This window comes from Macaca nemestrina, chromosome 17, assembly GCF_043159975.1.
Source record: "Macaca nemestrina isolate mMacNem1 chromosome 17, mMacNem.hap1, whole genome shotgun sequence".
NCBI lineage: Eukaryota > Metazoa > Chordata > Mammalia > Primates > Cercopithecidae > Macaca > Macaca nemestrina.
The window spans coordinates 50,462,748-50,475,339 of record NC_092141.1 but is presented as its reverse complement, the minus strand read 5'-3'; the positions used below and the strand labels follow the sequence as shown (position 1 = coordinate 50,475,339).

Below are 12,592 nucleotides of genomic sequence, written 5' to 3'. Positions count from 1 at the left end.
ACTCAGAAATGCTTTAGTTGAATTGTTTCTGAGGTAATAGGTAATTCTTTATGTGATGACTAAGGCAACAAATGCCTTTATTAAGCTGAATTTTTTTTTTTTTTTTTTTTTTTTTGAACCGACGTCTCACACTGTCATCCAGGCTGGAGTGCAATGGTGCGATCTCTGCTCACTGTAACCTCCACCTTCTGGGTTCAAGCAATTGTCCTGCCTCAGCCTCCCAAGTAGCTGGGATTATAATGCATGCCACCACACCTGGCTAATTTTTGTATGTTTAGTAGAGACGGGGTTTCACTATGTTGGCCAGGCTGGTCTTGAACTCCTGACCTCAGGTGATCCAGCTGACTCAGCCTCCTAAAGTACTGGGATTATAGGAATGAGCCACTGTGTCCGGCCAAACTGAAAAATTAAATGTTGATAGAATGTTGCATTTTTATGTTTCTCTACTCCTAGCATCACTCTTGTCTAAAAATTAAAATTAATGAAGACAAGCCATTATCATGTTACACTTTTAAATCTCTGAAATTAGGGTTCTTTTTTTCTTATTTTACTTTCAGAAGTTGGGATATCTAAAGCGGAAGCCTTAGAAACTCTGCAAATTATCAGAAGAGAATGTCTCACAAATAAACCAAGATATGCTGGTACATCTGAGTCAGGCAAGAAGTGTACAGCACTGGAACTTCTTGAGCAGGAGCATACCCAGGGCTTCATAATTACCTTCTGTTCAGCACTAGATGATATTCTTGGGGGTGGAGTACCCTTAATGAAAACAACAGAAATTTGTGGTGCACCAGGTGTTGGAAAAACACAATTATGGTAAAATAAAGTGTTCTCCTTTTAAGGGTGGGTTTAATAACATATTATGAAAGCAGTATTTTGTACTGTTGGTTTACAGTCAGGAAACCAAATAAGGTATATATGTGCTGTTAATTTTAAGTGTATATGTGCATTAAACAAAAATTAACTTACTATTTGTGTTACTTCAGTATCCTTTCTTGATAAATTGATGCAATTATTTTGATGTGAAAAAATGTTTCTTTTGCAAATTGTAGTGCAGTCTTAAGGTTAAACGGTAAGTTTCTGCTTTATTCATTCCTGAGACGATATTTGAAAGTCAGATGTTTGAAAGTAGATTTATGGCTGGGGTAGTGGCTCATGCCTATAATCCCAGCACTTTGGGAGGCTGAGGCAGGAAGATCACTTGAGTCCAGGAGTCTGAGGCCCGTCTGGGCAGCATAGTGAGACCTCGACTCTACTAAAAATGAAAAATTAGCCAAGAGTGGTGTGCCTGTGATCTTAGCTACTTGGGAGGCTGAGGCAGGAGGATTGCTTGAGCTGGGGAGGTCGAAACTGCAGTGAGCCTTGATCACATCACTGTCTGGGCAGCAGAGTGAGACCCTATCTCCAAAAAAAAAAAAAAGAGGCTGAGGGTGGTGGCTCACACCTGTAATCCCAGCACTTTGGGAGGCTGAGGCGGGCGGATCACCTGAGATCAGGAGTTCGAGACCAGCCTGGCCAACATGGCAAAACCCCGTCTCTACTAAAAATACAAAAAATTAGCCAGGCATGGTGGTGCACACCTGTAGTCTCAGCTGCTCGGGAGGCTGAGGCAGGAGAATTGCTTGAACCTAGGAGGCAGAGGTTGCAGTGAGCTGAGATCATGCCACTGTACTCCAACTTGGGTGACAGAGCAAGACTCTGTAAGTAGATTTATGTATAATAAGGAGCTCCATTTTGAGAGGCCTGGAAATAATTAAAATATCCTTAATCGGCCAGGCGTGATGGCTCATGCCTGTAATCCCAGCACTTTGGGAGGCCGAGACAGGTGGATCACGAGGTCAGGAGATCGAGACCATCCTGGCTAACACGGTGAAACCCTGTCTCTACTAAAAAATACAAAAAATTAGCCGGACGTGGTGGCGGGCACCTGTAGTCCCAGCTACTTGGGAGGCTGAGGCAGGAGAATGGCATGAACCTAAGAGGTGGAGCTTGCAGTGAGCCGGGATCACACCACTGAACTCCAGCCTGGGCAACAGAGCGAGACTGCGTCTAAAAAAATAATAATAATAAAAATAAATAAAATAAAATGTCCTTAATCTTGGTTTTATAGGCATGCTGTCCCCCAATCCAGTTGATTCACATATGGTCGATTGGTTCACATTATATCTGGAGTCATGAAGAGTTAGACATTTCTGTTGCCTTGGGGAACATATTTGCATTTATAAAACTTTAGTGGTACCTAACTTGTTATTATCTAGAGTTTCAAAAACACTGCCTTAGATCATCATGATGATTTGGTTATTTGTCATCTTTTTATTGACAGTATGCAATTGGCAGTAGATGTGCAGATACCAGAATGTTTTGGAGGAGTGGCAGGTGAAGCAGTTTTTATTGATACAGAGGGAAGTTTTATGGTTGATAGAGTGGTAGACCTTGCTACTGCCTGCATTCAGCACCTTCAGCTTATAGCAGAAAAACACAAGGGAGAGGGTAAGTTAGCAAATGATCCTCTTTTTTTCTGTATTAGTAAAAGCAATTTGCATTTGTGCCCATCTCAGACCTCAGCAACAGACCATTTGGATGTGAAGCCTAATGACTTGACCATGAACTAGTGTTAAACTCTTTTACTACTGTTGCAAAATGAGAAATGCCACAGCCTGGACTGGCTTTTTTTTCTTCCCCTTTTATGGCCCTCACTTCTTCCTGTAGGAGCTTTGGGACAAAACCTATGTATGTATTTCAGTCATCATACTGCATCTTATCAGGTGTAATTTAATGGTTTTGGACACCTTAATATAAGCAGCTGTTGTTAAAAGCGTTTCAATGTATAATAGCTTCCATATTGGTTTTCCAAAAACCAAAGTAGCTTTGAAAACCACGTCTGAGGCCAGGTGCAGTGGCTTATGCCTATAATCCCAGGACTTTGGGAGGCTGAGGCGGGTGAATCACCTGAGGTCAGGAGTTCGAGACCAGCCTGGCCAACACGATGAAATTCTGTCTGTACTAAAAATACCAAAGTTAGCCAGGTGTGGTGGCACATGCCTGTAATCTCAGCTACTCAGGAGGCTGAGGCGGGAGAATCATTTGAACTCGGGAGTCGGAGGTTGCAGTGAGCCCAGATTGCGCCACTGCACTCCAGCCTAGGCAGCAGTGAGACTACTCTGTCTCTTAAAAAAAGAAAAAAAAAAAAAACACGTCTGAAATGTTTGAATTGTTAAGCAGATTGACTTGGGGGCTTTGATTATATAGCTGATTTCATAACTGCACTAATTGTTAAAGTGTTTGGGAGGTGTTTTTTGGTGCTTGTTATGTGTGGGAAAAGAAAGAGAGATCAGCCTCTTACTGTGTCTATATAGAAAGAAGTAGGCATGAGAGACTCCATTTTGTTCTGTATTTGAGATGCTGTTAATCTGTGACCCTACCCCCAACCTTGTCCTTGCAAGAGACATGTGCTGTGGTGACTCAAGGTTTAATGGATTTTGGGCTGTGCAGGATGTGTCTTTGTTAAACAAGTGCCTGAAGGCAGCTTGCTGGTTAAAAGTCATCACCATTCTCTTAATTTCGACTACCCAGGGACCTCTGCTTGGAAAGCTAGGTATTGTCCAAGGTTTCTCCCCATGTGATAGGCTGAAACAATGCTGCTAAAAGGTTTATGGAGATGTTTGCATATGCATCTCAAGGCACAGCATTTTCCTTTAAACTTATTCATGTCACAGAGATTTTTGTTCGTATGTCTACTGCTGATTTCCTCCCTACAATGATCCTATTGTCCAGCCACGCCCTTATCTTTAAGATGGTAAAGATAATTATCAACAAATACTAAGGGAACTCAGAGACCGGTGCTGGCGTGGGTCCTCTGTAAGCTGAGCGCCGGTCCCCTGGACCCACTTTTTCTTTCTCTATACTTTGTCTCTGTGTCTCATTTCTTTTCTCAAGTCTCTCATTCCACCTAACGAGAAACACCCACAGGTGTGAAGGGGCAGGCCACCCCTTCAGTTATGTGAAAATAAAGTGACTGTAAAACAATTTTTTGTTGTTGTTTTTTGAGACGAAGTTTCGCTCTTGCTGCCCAGGCTGGAGTGCAGTGGCACAATCTCAGCTCACCGCAACCTCCACCTCCCAGGTTCAAGGGATTCTCCTGCCTCAGCCTCCTGAGAAGCTGGGATTACAGGCATGTGCCACCATGCCCAGCTAATTTTGTATTTTTAGTAGAGACAGAGTTTCTCCATGTTGATCAGGCTGGTCTCGAACTCTTGATCTCAGGTGATCCTCTCGCCTCAGCCTCCCAAAGTGCTGGGATTATGGGCGTGAGCCACTGCACCCGGCCAGTCTTTTTTTTCTTTTTCAAGGCAGAGTCTTGCTCTGTCGCCCAGTTTAGAGTGCAGTGGCATGCTCTCGGTTCACTGCAACCTCCACCTTCCAGGTTCAAGCGATTCTCCTGCCTTAGCCTCTTCCTGAGTAGCTGGGATTACAGGTATGTGTCACCAAGGCCAGCTAGTTTTTTTTTTTTTTTTTTTTTTTTTTTTTTTTTTTTGAGACAAAGTCTCGCTCTGTCGCCCAGGCTGGAGCGTAGTGGCGCAATCTTGGCTGACTGCAGGCTCCACCTCCTGGGTTCACGCTATTCTCCTGCATCAGCCTCCCAAGTAGCTGGTACTACAGGCACCCACCACCACGCTTGGCTAATTTTTTTTGTATTTTTAGGAGAGACAGAGTTTCACCACGTTAGCTAGGATGGTCTTGATCTCCTGACCTCGTGATCTGCCTGCCAAAGTGCTGGAATTACAGGCATGAGCCACCACACCCGGCCACGCCCAGCTAATTTTTATATTTTTTGTAGAGACAGGGTTTCACCATGTAGGCAAGTCAGGTCTTGAACTCCTGACCTCAGGTGATCTGCCCACCTTGGCCTCCCAAAGTGCTGGGATTACAGGCGTGAGCCACTGTGCCTAGCCTAAAACAATTTTTGAAAGGTAATTTGTAGGCCGGGTGCAGTGTCTCATTCCTGTAAACCCAACACTTTGGGAGGCCTAGGTGGGCGGATCACCTGAAGTCAGGAGCCATGGTGAAACCCCATCTCTACTAAAAATACAAAGAATTAGCTGGGCATGGTGGTGAGTGCCTATAATCCCGACTACTCAGGAGTCTGAGGCAGGAAAATCGCTTGAACCCAGGAGGTGGAAGTTGCAGTGAGCCGAGATGGCGTCACTGCACTCCATTCTGGGCGACCAAAGTGAAACTCCTTCTCAAAAGAAAAGAAAGGAAATTTATATTCAAGTTCTTACCCTTTCAATTACTTATAAATTAAATGGCTTACGGAGTGACTGTTTTCTTTTTTATTTATTTATTTTGAGATGGAGTCGCGCTCTATTACCCAGGCTGGAGTGCAGTGGCACGATCTCGGCTCACTGCAACCTCTGCCTACTGGGTTCAAGCAATTCTCCCTCAGCCTCCTGAGTAGCTGGGACTACGGGCGTGTGCCACAATGCCTGGCTAATTTTTTGTGTTTTTAGTAGAGATGGGGTTTCGCCATGCTGACCAGGCTGGTCTCAAACTCCTGACCTCATGATCTGCCTGCCTCAGCCTCCCAAAGTGCTGGGATTACAGGCGTGAGCTACGGGTTTTCTTTTTCTTTGTTTTATTTATTTTTTGGATGTGTGGTCTTTATTCTTTCCTCTAGAAGTTTAAAAAAAAATGCTTTTCGTAAGATTTCCTTTAAATGAGTGTAATCAGCTGGATTTTTTTTTTTTTTAATGAAGGTACTAAGTGTCCCATTTTGCTGATGACCGGCATGCTTACTGAAAGCCCTTTGGGCCCTAGCAGAATATGCTACCCCAAAATAAGCCACTTTGGCATAAGGATTATTTTGAGCTGAAGGCAATTGAGAAGAAACAGATAAATCTGTCTACCCTTCCTAAATACAGGATATAAATGTACAGAAGAGTCCCATCTTCCCTCTCTTACCAGGAAGACAAAAGTTAATCACCGCAGACAACTTTCGACCGTTATCAGCGTACATAACAAATTTTACTAGCTATCTTTTATCTCCAATTAGTTTCAATATTTGCTGCCTTTAGAGACTCATGGTTCTTTTCCTTTGTCTTGTTACTTCTCTAAAAATTTATTGTACCTTCGGGAAGATAAGCTCAAATTTTTTTTTTTTTTTGAGATGGAATCTGGCTCTGCTGCCCAGGCTGGAGTGCAGTGGCGCAATCTTGACTCGCTGCAACCTTCACCTCCCAGGTTCAAGTGATTCTCCTGACTCAGCCTCCCAAGTAGCTGGGAGCTGCAAATACAGCCGCATGCCACCATACCTGGCTAATTTTCGTATTTTTAGTAGAGACAGAGTTTCATCATGTTGGCCAGACTCGTCTCAAACTTCTGACCTCAAGTGATCCTCCTACCTTGGCTTCCCTAAGTGCTTGGATTATGGGTGTGAACACCTGTGCCCGGCCCCAAATCTAACCAAACTTTTGAGTTACTAATCTCTGGACTTCCCTGTGTTGTTACATGCACTATGCATGATTAAAAAACTGTTTTTCTCTTGTTAATCCATCTTTTGTCAGTCCGATTTACAGGGCTCCAGCCAAGAAACCTAAGAGGGTGGCAGGAAAAAAATTTTTCTTCCCCTATACCTTAAAGCTACCCATGCCACTATGTGTGTTTGTATTAGTGTCTTAAAACCTTACCGTAAATAGAGTAGGTATAGCACTGGGATGTAAAGTTTTAATTTTTATTTATTTATTTACTTATTTATTTATTTATTTATTTATTTATTTTTTTTTTGAGACGGAGTCTCGCTGTGTCGCCCAGGCTGGAGTGCAGTGGCGCGATCTCGGCTCACTGCAAGCTCCGCCTCCCGGGTTCACGCCATTCTCCCGCCTCAGCCTCCGAGTAGCTGGGACTACAGGCGCCCGCCACCACGCCCGGCTAGTTTTTTGTATTTTTAGTAGAGATGGGGTTTCACCATGTTAGCCAGGATGGTCTCGATCTCCTGACCTCGTGATCCACCCGCCTCGGCCTCCCAAAGTGCTGGGATTACAGGCTTGAGCCACCGCGCCCGGCCTACTTATTTATTTTTTAAGACAGAGTCTCACTCTGTTGCCCAGGCTGGCATGCAGTGGCGCAATCTCAGTTCACTGCAAGCTCCGCCTCACGGGTTCACGCCATTCTCCTGCCTCAGCCTCCCGAGTAACTGGGACTACAGGTGCCTGCCACCATGCCTGGCTAATTTTTTGTATTTTTAGTAGAGATGGGGTTTCACCGTGTTAGGCAGAATGGTCTCGATCTCTTGACCTCGTGATCCACCTGCCTTGGCCTCCTAAAGTGCTGGATTACAGGCGTGAACCACCACACTTGGCCTAAAGTTTTTAAATGATTGATATAAGATTGATTAAGTTGGCATTGTTTTGGTGAAAATTTGACTCTTGTTACGTGTATATTTGCAATAGGAAATATTTTCTTTTTTTTTTTTTTTTTTTGAGACGGAGTCTCACTCTGTAGCCCAGGCTGGAGTGCAGTGGCCGGATCTCAGCTCACTGCAAGCTCCGCCTCCCGGGTTCACGCCATTCTCCGGCCTCAGCCTCCCAAGTAGCTGGGACTACAGGCGCCCGCCACCTCGCCAGGCTAGTTTTTTGTATTTCTTAGTAGAGACGGGGTTTCACCGTGTTAGCCAGGATGGTCTCGATCTCCTGACCTCGTGATCCACCCGTCTTGGCCTCCCAAAGTGCTGGGATTACAGGCTTGAGCCACCGTGCTCGGCCGGAAATATTTTCGATTCTAAAATATAGCTTCTTGTTTTTTGAGAGTTAAAATTTAAGTACATTTTATTTTTAATATTTTACTTTTTTTGAAATGGTCTCACTTTGTCACCCAGGCCGAAATGCAGTGGCATGATCACAATCCACTGCAGCTTTGACCTCCCTGGGCTCAGATGATCCTCTGACTTTAGCCCCCTAAGTAGCTGGGGCTACAGGTGGGCACCACCATGCCTAGCTACTTTTTTTTGCATTTTTTATAGAGACGGAATTTTGCCATGTTGCCCAGACTGGTCTTGAATTCATGGGCTCAAGAGATCTGCCTGCCTTGGCATCCTAAAGTGTTAGAATTACAGGCATGTTTCACCGTGTAGAGATGGGGTTTCACCGTGCCTGGCTAAGTACATTTTAAAATGCAGTAACTGGCCGGGCACGGTGGCTCATGCCTGCAATCCCAGCACTTTGGGAGGTCGAGGCAGGCAGATCACGAGATCAGGAGGTGGAGACCATCCTGGCTAACACAGTGAAACCCCGTCTCTACTAAAAATACAAAAAATTAGCTGGGCGTGGTGGCTGGTGCCTGTAGTCCCAGCTGCTTGGGAGGCTGAGGCAGGAGAATAGCATGAACCCAGGAGGCAGAGCTTGCAGTGAGCTGAGATTGTGTCACTGCACTCTAGCCTGGGGGATAGAGGGAGACTCTGTCTCAAAAAAAAAGAAAAAAGAAAAGAGAAAATGCAGTAACTCTATTGGTTTTTCTCTGAAATAGATGTAAAACCAAACTGTTTTGTTTGTTTGTTTTTCTTTTTTTCTGAGACAGAGTCTTGTTCTGTCGCCCAGGCTGGAGTGCAATGGTGAGATCTTGACTCACTACAACCTCTGTCTCCTGGGTTCAAGCAAGTCTCCTGCCTCAGCCTCCTGAGTAGCTGAGATTACAGGTGTGCACCACCACACCAGGCTAATTTTTATATTTTTAGTAGAGATGGAGTTTCACCATGTTGACTAGGCTGGTCTTGAACTCCTGACCTAGTGATCCACCCACCCAGCCTCCCAAAGTGCTGTGATTACAGGTGTGAGCCACTGCTCCCGGCCTCAAACTGTTTGTTTTAAACATCAAAGCTAAGAAAGATTTTATATAATTGTTGCTATTAAATATCAAATTGTACTACAGCATTCAAGAGAAAAAATGCTTCATTTGAACATTTTTTCCTAACTTTTCTTTTTCTTTTTTTTGAGACGGAGTTTCATTCTGTCACCCAGGTTGGAGTACAGCGTGGCTATCACAGCTTACTGCAGCCTTGACCTCCCAGGCTCAAGCGATCCTCTCACCTTAACCTCCTGAGTAGCTATGACCACAGTTGCACACTACCACACCTGACTAATTTTTGTATTTTTTGCAGAGATGGGATTTTGCCATGTTGTCCAGGCTGCCATTAACTCTTAATTTGTAGTCCTATAGAAAAAAACAAGAAAGAGAAACTTCCATTATGTTACTTCTGTTCAATGAAGCCAGTGACTAGAAATATGAAAAGGCAGGCATTAAAATACTGGTTATATATGTTTATAAATAATTTTACATTGCCTAATAGGAAACAGTGGAAAATGTGAAAGTAAAAGATCAGGTTGGGTGTGGTGGCTCATGCCTGTAATCCCAGCACTTTGGGAAGCTGAAGTGGCTCTGATCACTTGAGGTCAGGAGTTCAAGACCAGCCTGGCCAACATGGTGAAACCCCGTCTCTACTAAAAATACAAAAATTAGCTAGGTGTGGTGGGGAGTGGCTATAATCCCAGCTACTCAAGAGGCTGAGGCAGGACAATCGCTTGAGCCCAAGAGGCAGAGGTTGCAGTGTGCTGAGATCATGTCACTGCACTCCAGCCTGGGCAGCAGAGTAAGACTTTATCTGGAAAAAAAAAAAAAAATTCAAGGGGCTGGACACAGTGCTTTATGCCTGTAATTCCAGTGCTTTGGGAGGCTAGGGCAGGAGGATCCCTTGAGCCTAGGAATTCAAGGTTGTGGTGAGCTATGATTGTGCCACTGTGCTCTAACCTGGGCGTCAGAGTGAGACCTTACCTCTAAACAAATTAAGAGAGAGATCAGAAATTGTGAACTGATAGTTTATGGTAATTTTGCTACAGTTTGTCATCTTTCTGTTAAAGAATTTTGTTATACAAATGAGAACATTTTGTTATTAAAAAGTATTGTTTTCTTACAATTGCCAGCACATCCAAACAGGTAAAACTAATTAAGATTGTTTTGTTGTTTCAGAACACCGAAAAGCTTTGGAGGATTTCACTCTTGATAATATTCTTTCCCATATTTATTATTTTCGCTGTCGTGACTACACAGAGTTACTGGCACAAGTTTATCTTCTTCCAGATTTCCTTTCAGAACACTCAAAGGTATGAGTCAGACTACTGAAATGTAACTAAACAACAGTTTTTTTAGGTGTTTGATAAGCATGAAAAAATAACCAGTACAATAGCATAAAATCAAAGTCAAAGCCAATTGAGAAGACCTCTTCCTTCCTTGACCTACAATTTATTTATATTTATATTTGTTTTGTGTATATATATGTATATATAGTTTATGCCCAGAGTAAGAAATTGAAATAATATAGAAGTTTCGTTTCCAGTAATAGTGGAATAGCTCCTGTCAAACCATATTGTATAGAAAAGTATGAAATGAAGAATAAAAACTTCCTTCTGCTACTGTTTTCTAGTGCCTCCCCCCAAAGTTGATCACTATTGGCCAGGTGCAGTGGCTCATACTTGTAATCCCAGCACTTAGGGAGGACACGGTGGGAGGATCACTTGAGCCCAGTAGTTCAAAACCAGCCTGGGCAACATAGTAAGACATTGTCTTTACCAAAAAAAAATTAACCGTGTGTGGTATAGCTGTAGTCTCAGCTACCAAGGGCTGGGTGGAGCAGGGCTGAGGTGGGAGGATTGCTTGAGCCCAGCAGTTCAAGGCTACATTGAGCTACCATGCCATCATGTATCACCTTTTTTTTTTTTTTGGTAGAAATGGAGTCAACTCCTAGGGTTAAGCGATTCTCCCACCTCGGCCTCCCAAAGTGCTGGGATTACAGGCATGAGCCACTGTGCCTGGCCCTTTAATTTTGATAAACATTGTCAGTGACAAAGATTGTCTTTGACCGAACTTGGCCCCATCCTGTCTTTGGCCTACCCAGCCCAGTCTTAGCAAAGAAACCTGCTAAGCTTCATAGAGAATCTCTCACATTTGATAGTCTGAGCACCTTTGATATCTGATCACGTTCCTCATTCCCCACCTTTGATATTTAAATCCTTGGCCTGCCTTTATTTTGTTTGTTTATTTTTTTTGATTTGATGGAGTCTTGCTCTGTCACCCAGGCTGGAGTGCAGTGGCGCGATCTTGGCTCACTGCAACCTCTGCTTCCCGGGTTCAGGCAGTTCTCCTGCCTCAGCCCCCCAAGTAGCTGGGATGACAGGCATGCGCCATTATGCCCGCCTAATTTTTTTTTTTTTTTTTTTTTTTTGTATTTTTAGTAGAAACAGGGTTTTGCATGTTGGCCAGGCTGCTCACCTGGCTGGCCTGCCTTTAGTAAGAATCCTGTTCAGTCAGTTTAGCAAGAATTTTCCTACCCTTGATGTCTCACTGTTAGTAATTGTTCATTCACTGACCCCTTCACCTTGCTCTTGGTTGTGAATCCCCACTTGTCTTTGTATTCTGATTTGAACCCAATCTCTCTCCCCTATTGTGATACCCCTATTGGAATAGTCTTGAATATGGTCTCCTTACTGTTTTAAGAAGTGTTAGAATCATTTTTTCTTGAGCACAAATCGCCCTTCAGAAAGATTGCACCAATTTCTACTCTTACTGATAATATATGAGAATGCCTGTTACCCATAATCCTGACCTTATGAATATTTTTGCCAGGATTCTGCATGGAAAATGCCATCTCTTTGTTATTTATTTATTTAAATTAATTAATTAATTTTTTTGAGACAGAGTCTTGCTCTGTCACCCAGTCTGGCTAACATGGCAAAACCCCATCTCTACCTAAAAACACAAAAATTAGCCTGGTGTGGTGGCATGCGCCTGTGATCCCAGCTACTTGGGAGGCTGAGACAGGAGAATCTCTTGAACCTGGGAAGCAGAGGTTGCAGTGTGCACTCCAGCCTGGGCAACAGAGAAACTGTCTCAAAATAAATAAATAAAAATTAAATAAATAAATACAATAGAAATTAATTTTCTTGGTGTTCTGGAGCCTGGAAGTTCAAGATCAAAGTTCTAACTGATTCAGTTTCTGGCAAGGGCTTTCTTCCTGGCTTGCAGACAGCCATCTTTTCTCTGTGTCCTCATATGATAGGGAGGAAAAGAAGGAGAGAGTGAATTCCCTGGTGTTTCTTCTTTTTTTTTTTTCTTAATTTTTTTTTTTTTTGAGACAGAGTTTTGCTTTTGTCGCCCAAGCTGGAGTGCAATGGTGTGATCTCAGCTCACTACAACCTCTGCCTCCCGGATTCAAGCGATTCTCCTGTCTCAGCCTCCAGAGTAGCTGGGACTACAGGTGCGTGCCACCGTGCCTGGCTAATTTTTGTATTTTTAGTAGAGACGGAGTTTCCCCATGTTGGCCAAGATGTTCTCAATATCCTGACCTTGTGATCCGCCCGCCTCGGCCTCCCAAAGTGCTGGGATTATAGGCGTGAGCCACCGTGCCCGGACCCTGATGTTTCTTCTTATAAGGAGGCTATTAGGGTCCCATGTTTATGAACTTATTTAACTTTGATTACTTCCTTAGAAGTCCTTTCTCCTCATACATTCACGTTGGGGTTTAGGGATTCAACATACGAATTTTAAG

The 12,592-nt window shown here is 43.6% G+C and overlaps 1 protein-coding gene across 1 annotated transcript in view; it reads left to right on the top strand.

Moving 5' to 3' along the window:
• The window catches only part of LOC105476828 (RAD51 paralog C), a 43,702-nt gene that overhangs the window by 1,813 nt on the left and 29,297 nt on the right, over positions 1–12,592 (top strand). Inside the window, exons 2-4 of the mRNA XM_071082854.1 lie at positions 558–816; positions 2,324–2,490; positions 10,018–10,151. Coding sequence (XP_070938955.1) covers positions 558–816; positions 2,324–2,490; positions 10,018–10,151 — 560 coding nt within the window. The remainder of the gene's footprint in view (positions 1–557; positions 817–2,323; positions 2,491–10,017; positions 10,152–12,592) is intronic.